Here is an 11,515-nt window from a genome sequence, read left to right as displayed (position 1 = left end):
GATTGAAAATTGAGAAATTGGTGTATGAACTCAACGCAAGTGCTTTTTAAAGGAGGGCCTGTATCAAATTTTCTCTTTGATCGCTTGTCTGGTTGTCACACTTATTGGCCTATGCTTAAGCAAACATCCATTAAGCAGCGTCCCTTGCTTTAGGGCTAGTGTGCCAATGACATTACTGACAGGTGTAAAATAGAATCTGTTATATTTGACCACTTCTCTGAATCCAATCTTTCCCTCGGTTACTGAAGTGCGAGTTAGTTGTAGGCCTATCTATTTGTTTACTTACTTGTATAAATCCCACTGGAAGCTTTTTCAGCCATGGTCGTCATGGTAGTTGTTAGCCTTCACTCTTCAAGGAATTCTTCTACTGAATAATAGGCTTTATTTAATAGGAACATCTTCAGCATTTTCTTGATTTTAGCTTGATCTTCACAACTTCTGATTTCTTGTGGGAATTTATTAACAATTTTGCTTCCTGAATATTGAGGACTAGTCTGTGCTAGTGTAGTTCTGTGGTGGTTGATATGGATACTATTTTTTTGTCTTGTGCTGTAGCCTACCTATTGTAGGCCTAATTCATTATTTCTTGTGAAAAAATCGGGAAATTTAAGAACATTAAGGCTGATTCCAATATATATGCTGATGGCAGGGTCTTACCCTGCCAAATACTTCAAATACATTTCAAATACTTTATCTGAAGTTCCTTGAATAAAGGTTCGCAGTGCTCAATGAAGTGGGTTTTACAGATAATTATTAAAACACATTTTTGTAGTAGGAAGATTCTATTTGCCTCACTACAGATTCCCCAGAATGCAATTCCATAGCAAAGTACACTGTGGAAGCAGCCATAGTAAACTTTCAATAGGACATCTCTTTCAACTATATTTATCAGTCTTCTTATCAGGCAAGAACCTGTAAAGTTTACTATACATTTTACAGCAGAACCTCAATAGTTGTCCTTGGACACTTTGTGAATTAAGCCCAGGTGTTGATCCATCAAAATATCTGTAGGCTAACTAAAAAGAATACCTTTTGAAAATTTACCCACAGGGAATTAAAACACGAGATAAGTTTGTAGCAAAAAATTGTTGAATAACTTAGTAGGTCTACCTACCTATAGAAGATAAACAATCTTACCAACAAACACCTCTACTGTAGCCTACATCCTTTGGCTCCTTACTGCATGAAATAAGTTAGTTTGTAATATCCTGGGATAGGCCTACTAAAAGCAAGGTATTGAGTTTTTTCTTGCACAAAACGTTTTTAACCTTGGCAATCCAGCCAAGTACCAAATTTTAATCTGAATTCAAGTAGGTTAAAAATGTTAATCACTTCTAAACCACTTTATAAATACATCCTGTTAAGATTACAAACATTTGTGTAAAAAAATAATAGGCTAATCCCTAATGAGTCTTAACCCTTTGTCAGTGTCTTTGATTTTGAAACATGATCATTGAGACATGGAGTTTTTTCCGTGTGTTGAAACATTGACAAACAACATTTGTATAGGTACATATGGGCCATTCTTCAGAAAAGGACAGATTTAAATTTTTTATTTTATTTATTTTTTTTTTTAGATATTTTAATTATGACTCTTTTTAATATTTACCCATTGCAATGGTCACACTAAATAAAAATGACTTTCCCAGATTTTTAGTATTTAAAAACTAGCATGTCCACGGAAGTGACTATCACAACTGCAAATTTTACAAATAAAGTTAAATAACAAACATAGATATTAACACATGATATAAACAACAGAAAAAACCAAACTGATTCTATGTTCAAGATGGTTTCTTCTTCTCTGTAAAAAAATAGTGGTGAAAGTTGGCCAGTGCTGCCTGGTGGATATTTTGGAACTATTTATGCCTGTCCACAGATGTGATGCAGGCTTTGGTGACTGAGTTTCTTTGTTTTTTTTTTACCTTTAATAGAATGGAAAAAGTAAAATGAACAAAAAATTATTAATATTCAATGTCTAGATAGCCAACAGCAATTGGGTTTTATAATTTTTATTTCAAATTTGTTAGTAAAATCAGCTAATCTTAAGCTAAACCTAGAGGGGGTGACTGTCCACAGTCCTGTTTTGTGGGGGTGGTGTGAGATCTAAATAATGTTCAATCGGTTCCTAGTAAGATGCACGCAAGGTACTGTTACTCTTAAAGTTACCGGCTGGGATAACACATACCTATTTCTCTATAAAAACAAATGCGCTTGGAGGAAAACTCCGTGGTGTCACAGACGAAAGGTTAAACGTGTGTAAATGTGTGTGTAGAGTGAATATGAGAATATATTTTTGAAAATTTTTTTACGTTAATTCGTCCTAGGCATGTTAATGTTTTCTCATTCATATTCACAATTGGGTTAGGCCTAGTTAGATAGGCTAGTTTGAATATTTTTGTCTTGGCCTATATTAACCCTTAGGTTCCAAAAGTAAGAAAATACCACATGTGACATATAATGCAAATGTTCTGTATTTAGTCTATTTTTTTTAGTAAAAACTTTCCTGATTTGTTAAGTATGCAAAGGTTTACTCATGATGTTTGGAAACTTCATTTCAGAGGGCAGTGTAAGGCAGAGGTGGACAAATATTCGAGGATGTTTCAAACGGTACTTGAAAAATAAAGCAATGGGAAAAAATACAAAGGATTATTATCTTGCCGACTATTTAGAATTTATTATCCCTTTCACCAAAATTAATTTGGAGAGGTAAGCATTGTTTTAATCTTCTGTAGTACCCAGGCCTACCTTTCATGAATTTCTTGTTTGCAAACAATACACTGTCTCTGTCCCAGACACTTCAATCGTGACTCGTCAACAATGCTAAAACTGATGGTCATTGTGCTGTATACATGCCTAGTTCGTAAGTTTACTGATTCTTTGTCAGATGTCACCACCTACCAGGTTGGGTCGTGACGAAGAAGAGAAGTTATGAACCATAGCATTCTTCTAATCGCCTCGTTCAAGGATTCACCACTAACATTTAAACAAACTGACTGATATATGCAGGGCTGTTTAACCCATGTACGCGAACTAAGCGGTCGCATATGGTGCCACACAAAAGTGGCGCCAACGGGACACAATTTTTTTTTTTCAGAAGACAAAATTGGAAACAACTTTACTGACAAATAAACAACTTAATTATTTTATTGTTTTTTTTTTTTTTGCTCAGTGTTCAAGTATTCAAAGCACCACACCAAAGGCATTTATTCTGTTTGTACTAACCGCACTTGAATACTTGTGCAGCACTTCAACTCAAGGAATCAAGGCATTGATTTGCAGTTTCAATTAGTAGTGAGCTGACGCTTGGCAGCGTACAGCACAGCGCCTGTGGGTTTCAATTCATGACTCATGCTGATGATAAGCGCGCAGCGCCACTTGTCACAACAAGAAACTTTCCCCTCCCTTCTACCCCTGATCACTCTCCCCTCCTAGAGCAGGGGTCCTATTTTTGAAATGGTTGACTGTTGAGTTGAGTGTCGAGTCATTCTATTTCCAATCGTTTCGTATTTTTGAAACGATTGACGGTGGACTTATACAACCAAAACTACTCAACACCTATCGAGCTGTTGGAGCTGAGTGGAGGTTGACTGCACTTTCTTCTTCCTCTCTTTCGGCAAAAAATTACTCTTTTTGAGTCGACGCCATATTGTTTTGTTATTGATTTAATTTACTAATTGCGATTTAGAGGTTTTGTATTTGTTGTCAATGTCTTAGCACCCAATACTTTATGCGATTGTTAATTTTATTTACTGTGTCAATACAAGACTATTTAATCTATTTACTTTGTTATAAGACTATTTAATTTGTTTGAAATACACTAGGCATACTAATTGAACTTATTAAAAGATAATTATTGTTATTAGACCTATAAGGTATTAAAGATTGTGGTAGAGAGAAACAATATCATAGTTTGTTTCAATACCATTCACCAAATAAAGGGATCAAATTAATTTAAGTTACGATAAGCTTTCAGTGCAATGGCAAATAGCCATAAGCTTTAACCTAAATAAAACACAATTAAAAATAACATGAAACAAAACGATGAAGAAAACTAAAATAAGGTGATGTGTTCTGAAATAGATACGAGGAAAGCAAATAATAATGTATTTAGGATATGCCTAAACTTATAATGAGCTACACCATAAAACAAACAAACATCCATAGTAAATTTTATTGTTAATACTTATAAGTTTATAAGGTACTTTTGCAATCACTAAGATTAAGCAAGACATAACCTCAATCCAATCTCTCAAGAACGGAGTTGACAGTTTACCTCAGTGTCTCGAAATATGGTAGATTGAGATTAGCTGATCCAGATTTTAGAGTAAGAAGAGGTAAAATCGAAGATCACAAAAACTCTGCATTGTGATTGGTTTAAAATGACGTCATCTGAATTTCGGGCGGTCGTATGCTCTACATTTCCAAAACGAGTCACTCAACTAGTGATTTCCAACTCACTTCCAAACTGTTGGATTTCAAAAATACCAAATCCTGTTGTTGGTTGAGTTGATTGTTGACTGTAGAGTCAACTGTCAACCATTTCAAAAATAGGGCCCCAGAACAAAGCTAGGAGAGTTAATTTTTTACTGAGTTAATCCTCTCTTGTCATGTACCTACACCTGTTTTTCATTGTAATAGGCTTTATAAAAACGTATATTGTATCCAAGTTATCCTGTAAAAATTGATTTCACATTATATTGTTAACTTTGGATTATGATGAGTAAAAGTGTAAAAATGTTAAATTTCTATGAATAATAAACAGTAGTTGAAAAAAGTCTTTTATTGCAAGAATTCTTCTAAAAGTTCTTCCCAAAAATTTTACAAATAGGGTTAAGTTATGTTCATGGTGGGTGGGGGGGGAATTCGAGGTGGCACTGATTCGGGTGTTCGCTTAACTCTGAACAATTCCTAGAACCGGCCCTGGATATGTGGCACTACATTAACACTAAAAGCGATCATAATTCATTGCTAGTTTAGCTTACTTCTTCTAACATGTGCATTGTAAAATCCTAGATTGTCATTCATGTTGAGATATTTTGATTATGATCACAACTTTACCAAAAATGTCTTAAATAAAGCGTAGCTTGTAGGTCTAAACCGTCCTTGAGCATTTTACAAACTAATCATTTCAAGGCAACTAAAAAAATGTGCTAACTTTAAATTCAGCTCATTGTAAATGAAACATTTGAGCTCCAACTGTAGTTTATTACTTTAAATTTATTTCCAGGCAATCTCAAAAGCTCAGCAACTACTTTCATGAAAATGATCCCTTGAGTGATAACACAAGCTTAAGCGATATCAAGGAAGAGACTGAGGTTAAAGAAGAGATCGAGGTTAGTCTTGTTGATTCTGACGGGGAAGAAGAAAAGTATGTAATATCCACCTCTAACACTCCCAATGGGGTTACGGTCCCTGAGCCGGGCAGCAATCCAGATTGGGACTTCTTATCTAGTTTGTTGCCCGATGTTCGCAAGATGACTCCCAAACAGAAAGACAAGTTTAGAAATGCTATGTTAAATGCAATCGATGTAGCCTTGTATGGAGAGGACATAGAATGCTGAACATTTTGAGTTTCTTGTATATATATATGTAAAAATAAAAGTTTGTATGTTTTTTATTTACTAAGTTTAATTACTCCTTTAGTGTGATTTCTTATGATTTAGTTCTTTTTGGTGTTCATGAATAGTTGCACGGTAAAATGTTTTCTAAAATTCATTTGATTTTTACTTTTGTCAAAAAATATTTGTAGGATATTGAGAATATTTTTTGAATAATTTTAGACTGGTTCAAACACAAAGGCGAATTTTCAGTTAGTTTCTTTCCTGGATCATTTCTGCTTGTTTTACACTTGTAATTTGTGTTTCCACTTGTGCAAATTTTTTGGATCGCAGATAAAAATTGCCTTAATTCAATAAGTACTAAGTAGCTACATTAGAGTCAAATATTTTTAAACCCTCAAAATTTTGAATGAGTAAGAGCTGCTCTAATTTAGTCTGCGAAAAGCATATGTTATCTACGTTAAATAATCTGGTACTAAATAACTAATTTCTTGCTCATGCCGATATTATATGAGTGCAATTCAGTTCCTTTTGAAGGATCCGAAGCCTTGAGCAAGTGCTTGTTTTGCATATTGCATTACGCTTGGGTTTGACATTTTATGATTCGTCATTTATTTCTGGCCCTCTTCTTACAGATATGTGCCGTAATGATCCACCAGGATATTAAGTAGTACGCATAAAACATTATGTACATAATTTATTTACATAAGAATTTCTATAAACAAAACTAGTAACATGATAAAGTTTCTGTACTAATACATATCACATTCAAGATCACTTAAAAATATGCCAAGTGAAATAAGCTAGGTTGGTTCCCATAGTCCACATACCATCACGTTATTCACATAAACCTCAAAGGACAGGCTCATTTAAATATTCCGTTCCTATAATCTTTTCAACTAAGTGTTTGTACTTTATTTTGTAAAGTCCATTATTAAAATCTAAACATATAAAGACTTTCTTTGGTTATTGATACTAGAATCCATCACAAACAATCATTTTAGAACCATCCATGGTATGTTAGATCTATTATAAGAAATAATCACTACTTTAGTGGTATTTTTTCAGTTTATTCTGGGAGCTCTGTCCTATTACAATTGAGCTTTTAATTTACTGTGGCAGCTGATAATGAAAACCACACAAAATTTTCAAACGATGAGTTTAATAATTATGCTTTTAAAATAATGTCTTCTCCCTTATAAAATACTACCAGGTAAACATTGAATGTAGGTAATCGATTACCTCTGAGTATTCTAGTTGACGTAATAACGTAATAAAGGCCTTCGGACTTGCTATTTGATAAATAAATAAGATTTACTTGTCAATCTTTAATGTTTTTTTTTCTACTTTCTATTTGCAATTAGCACCACAATCTCTATATCAAGGCAATCCATACCAGGAACTGTTAAAAAACTATCCTTAACAATTATTTTCACAAATTATTTCAGTTATCAAGGGGATCTAGAAAAATATAACAATTTGGATCTAGCCTATTCTAAGTTTTACAATAACTTTTTGTATAAACATAATTCTCTATTATCTGTGTCATTTCATATATTTCTATATCTAAACATACATGTTTAAAACAGGATGTTTCGGATTTTAACAAAAAGACGCGAGAAACTTATGGTTTGAACAAAAGTTGTAGAAAGAGTGCCCAAAAAAGATTATATTTAAGAAACATAAATATTGAGTTTACAAAGCAGTGGTGAGGTTTCAATAATGTTTAACTGTAAATATCACATAAAATAGTAGGCCTACTACTAAAGATCCATACTAAATTGTAATCGAAGTAAGAAATATATATTGTATATTTCAGCTTCACTAGAAACGTTAAAACTAGGCAGATGCTGTTAAAATGTTACCATTCAATGATATCACTGGATGAATTTTATTAGTTTTGTAAACTAATAATGAACTTGGAAGATTATTCAATTACTAACAGAAATTTATATCTGACCAACTACAACAAAGATTACATCTGACTAATTACATTTTCATTTATCATATGAAAATAAATTATAAAAAATATGTCCATGGTTATTATAAAAAATATGTGTCAGTTAACAACTTAACGTTACAAATAGTTTCTGACAGCCTATGTGAATGAAAGTAGAATTTCTCTCAAACAACCAACCGTTAACTTTAACAGCTTGATAATACTACTATAGACTAGATTCATACTAATACATAGCATTGAAACATTGACACACTTCCAATTGCAAAATCACGAGTCGCGGACAGATCCGAATCCTTATTCTACAATATCAACTAAATCGTCAGCACCGGAAGCTAGTAACCCTAGGTTACAAACCTATCTTAGATTTGTTCAAAATAATATCCTCAATAGTTTTTCGAACGGGTAAATATAACCTAAGTAACGGTATTGATCACAACGGCGGTTTGACCGCGCCCGATATGTAACATATCTAATGTCGGCAATCCTCAACTACTGTCGGCCGACACAGTGCTGTTGACGGACATGTTGTTCTCGTTGCTCAGTAAATGTTCGGCTGCAGGCTGCAGTTGTGGCTGGCCTTGGACCTGTTGTGACACTGGTAAATTACCACAGTTTGAATCTTCAATTGCTTTCCTCAGCTGAAACATGAATGGGTTTTTGTAATTAAACTGTAAAAAAATAGCTGTTTACCGTTCAGTAATCCTTTACACTAGTACAATAATTTTCTCTGTTGACTTATTTGTTCCCAACATAAGTATTTTTCATTTGATAACGAGAGCTCGCCCTGTGGTCGAAAACTCAACCAAAAGTAAGTATTGTAAGGGTATTGTGCAAACTTCTCTATTTTCACCCCACACTATTATAAAACATGTGATTGGAATTTGTTTGGATTTTCTCTTTATATTTTGTTGTTATTTTGTCAACCGCATAGCAACCCATAAGGCCCATGTTGATTTTTAAAATATTTCAAATTCATTTCCCATGCTTATTTTTAGCCTATTTTAATTTATAAAGGGAAATGCACATCTACAGGAAAATATCTTTCATTTGGTACCAACCACGCGTAATTCGGTCCAGTAGTATGGCAAGGCTTGCTCTCGTAAGTTTTGCTAAAGGTTTTTTAGTATATAAGATTTTGTTTGAACTATTCTTGCTGATTAATTTCTATCACATTTCATGATTTAATCGTAACCTTATCTTCTTAATCTTCTATTCAATTTATCAAATAATAATTTTTGGACCTTTTATACCCTCAATAGACACACAGGCTCATTGCACATGTCAGGCTTATTCTATTAGCTTTTTTACACATTTTGCTAAACAATTATATGCTTTATTTATATTAACTTTATTTACTTTGTAGTACAGGTAAAATAGGGTTTTATAAACAACAAAATTTGTACATCCATGAAATTTCACCTGTGAGTTACTAATAATATGAGAAATGAAGATCCGATAAGTCCCCAAAATTTTGGGCGTCCTAAGGCCCTTTTTGGGTCCCTTTTTGTTCTGAAGGGCCCTTGATCCTGAATAATTTTGTTTTTACGATTAAGGTCGAGTGAGGTGTGGTTTTCGATGGTTTTAGTTATCTTAAATCGATTGGGACTAGTTTTAAGTGTATTAAACCACTCCATACAGGGTGTTTCGAAATATTATTACTTTTTACGATATTTAAACATTTATTCATAAAGTAATAAAATTAGTTACCTCCATGCTCCATATAAAAGGGGATAATTGAAAATAATTGTAATTCTTTACTACGTAAGGGAAAAGGATCCCAAGGAGTAAGAGAAAATATTAGATACCCCCGTCACAGCAAACCTGCAGACCTAGTGAATTTCCGTTTTACTTACTTGATTTTCAATTAAATCTAAAATAGCATTGCGTTTCACGATTACCTAGGTTTGCTGCTACAAGGAGGCTAATAAAGTGTGTTTATAGTAAAATATTAATAGCCTAGTATAAAACAAATAAATTTGACAAGTTTGATCAAGATATATCTATTAACAAACAAACAAAATCATTTTACGCTATTCTACATAAGAATAACATGGGAATTTTAAATTTACAATTTTAGTATTTTTATCCGTAACTAATAACCATACAAAAACACGTTAATATAATAAATTATTTGTGTTTAAGCTATTTAAAATGTTCTAGAGAAAAATTGGGAAACTTTGTGTATTTAGGGTAAAGTAATTGAGAAAACTCAATTTTTACCTCATAAACCTCGTTCCCAATGTTCAGGACAAAAATGCTTTTACCGACAATGCCGCACTGATGTCTTAGTGCTGGCCTGGTCGTCATAACCATTAAAGACAACCTTACTTGTATTAATTGAAAATAATTTTCAGGAACTTAAGATACAAGTTGCAAACGTCAGTATGTATGAAAGGTGTTTTTGTTGCACCACATTGTTCGTGCTTTAATATTGGTGTTGCCTGTTCTGCAATATGCAAGGTTTGTAAAGGGGAATCCCACTTGAACACCAACTTGAACAAAATCAGTAAATATGGACAAGTTGCTAAGAATAATAAAATTGTTAATGAGTCGTCTGAGAATAATTATTGTGATGATGAAATTGTAAAGAGATATACTACGGAAATTGTAAACAAATAGCTTTAGTTTAAGTAAATTTTTAGTTTAAGTCATTTTAATATGTAATGTAAGGATACAAATTCAATTGTTTTAATTTTTAATTAATTTAAAAAACCGTAAATAACTACTAAATACCTAAGAAAAATACATATCAATTTGAAATTGGTCTTAATAGATTTGCATAAAAAACACATTGAAAGATTATTCACACCACCTTAAAAGTTGAAATTTTTGCGTGGTAACCTATGTTATTATGTTATAGTGTAAAACTCAATCCATACCCTTTTACCCATCATATAACCTAACCCCCCCCCCCCTTAAGGAGGATAACTTATCCCCCTTTAACTTCCCATGTAGGAAATAAGCTATTACCGAAGGTCTTATGGTAAAACATAGACCCGAAACCGATTTACGTTTTCATTTCGATGCCCCCAGAAGCCTAAAGCACATTCCACACAAAATATTATATATGTGTTTATATACATATATATAATAAATATATCCATGTTATATACGCGTTCGTAAACATGATAACTCGAGTAATTTTGGTTCAATTTTAACAAAACCGGCATAATCGGTCCATGGAACAGGGTTTTATGTGGTAAAAAATGGTAATCTTTAACCCTCAAAATACAAAGTTTCCCAATTTCTCTAGAGCATTTTTAAGAGCTTAAAGAAAACAAATAATTTAGTATATTAATATTAACGTGTTTTGTAAGTGTATTAGTTACGAATGAAATTAAAAAATTGTAAACTTAAAATTCCATGTTATTCTTAAGGAGAATAGTGTAAAATGATTTTGTTTGTTTGTTTATAGATATGTCTTAATAAAACTTGTCAAATTTATTTGTTTTATACTAGGCTATTAATATTTTACTATAAACACACTTTATTAGCCTCCTTGTAGCAGCAAACCTAAGTATTAATTAAACTCAATGCTATTTTAGATTTAATTGAAAATCGGGCAAATGAAAATTAGCTTAGTTTGCAGGTTTGCTGTGACGGGGGTATTTAAATATTTTCTCTTACTCCTTGTGATGCTTCCCTCTTATATAGCAAATAATTAAATTAATTAATTTTCAATAATCCTCTTTTATATAGAGCATGGAGGTAATTAATTTTATTACTTTATGAATAAATCTTTAAATATTGTAAAAAGTATATTTATATTTTGAAACACCCTGTATGGAGTGGTTTAATACACTTAAAACTAGTCCCAATCAATTCAAAATAACTAAAACCATCGAACAAAACACCTCACTCGACCATAAACGTAAAAACAAATTTATTCAGGAACATGGGCCCTTCGGAACAAAAAGGGCCCCAAAAAGGGCCTTAGGACGCCCAAAATTTTGGGGACTCATCGGATCTTCATTTCTCATATTATTAGTAACTT

At 32.7% G+C, this 11,515-nt stretch overlaps 2 protein-coding genes across 7 annotated transcripts in view; one reads left to right on the top strand and one right to left on the bottom strand.

Annotated features, from left to right (window-relative positions):
- LOC128990233 (uncharacterized) overlaps window positions 1–5,620 on the top strand; it is a 38,067-nt gene extending 32,447 nt beyond the window's left edge. For all 3 annotated transcript variants that reach the window (XM_054412534.1, XM_054412533.1, XM_054412535.1), the window contains 2 exons: window positions 2,562–2,709; window positions 5,231–5,620. In XM_054412534.1, coding sequence (XP_054268509.1) covers window positions 2,562–2,709; window positions 5,231–5,564 — 482 coding nt within the window. In that variant the 3' untranslated portion in view covers window positions 5,565–5,620. The remainder of the gene's footprint in view (window positions 1–2,561; window positions 2,710–5,230) is intronic.
- A 621-nt stretch (window positions 5,621–6,241) lies between these two features.
- The window catches only part of LOC128989625 (chloride channel protein 2-like), a 97,213-nt gene continuing 91,939 nt past the window's right edge, over window positions 6,242–11,515 (bottom strand). For all 4 annotated transcript variants that reach the window (XM_054411572.1, XM_054411571.1, XM_054411569.1 and 1 more), the window contains exon 20: window positions 6,242–8,159. In XM_054411572.1, the coding sequence (XP_054267547.1) occupies window positions 8,007–8,159 (153 nt within the window). In that variant the 3' untranslated portion in view covers window positions 6,242–8,006. The remainder of the gene's footprint in view (window positions 8,160–11,515) is intronic.

The sequence above is a fragment of the Macrosteles quadrilineatus genome, unplaced genomic scaffold (genome assembly GCF_028750875.1).
Source record: "Macrosteles quadrilineatus isolate MER2022 unplaced genomic scaffold, UCM_ALF_1.0 Scaffold_3__2_contigs__length_128488019, whole genome shotgun sequence".
NCBI lineage: Eukaryota > Metazoa > Arthropoda > Insecta > Hemiptera > Cicadellidae > Macrosteles > Macrosteles quadrilineatus.
The sequence above is the reverse complement of the archived record's forward strand: the minus strand, read 5'-3'. Positions and strand labels throughout refer to the sequence as shown.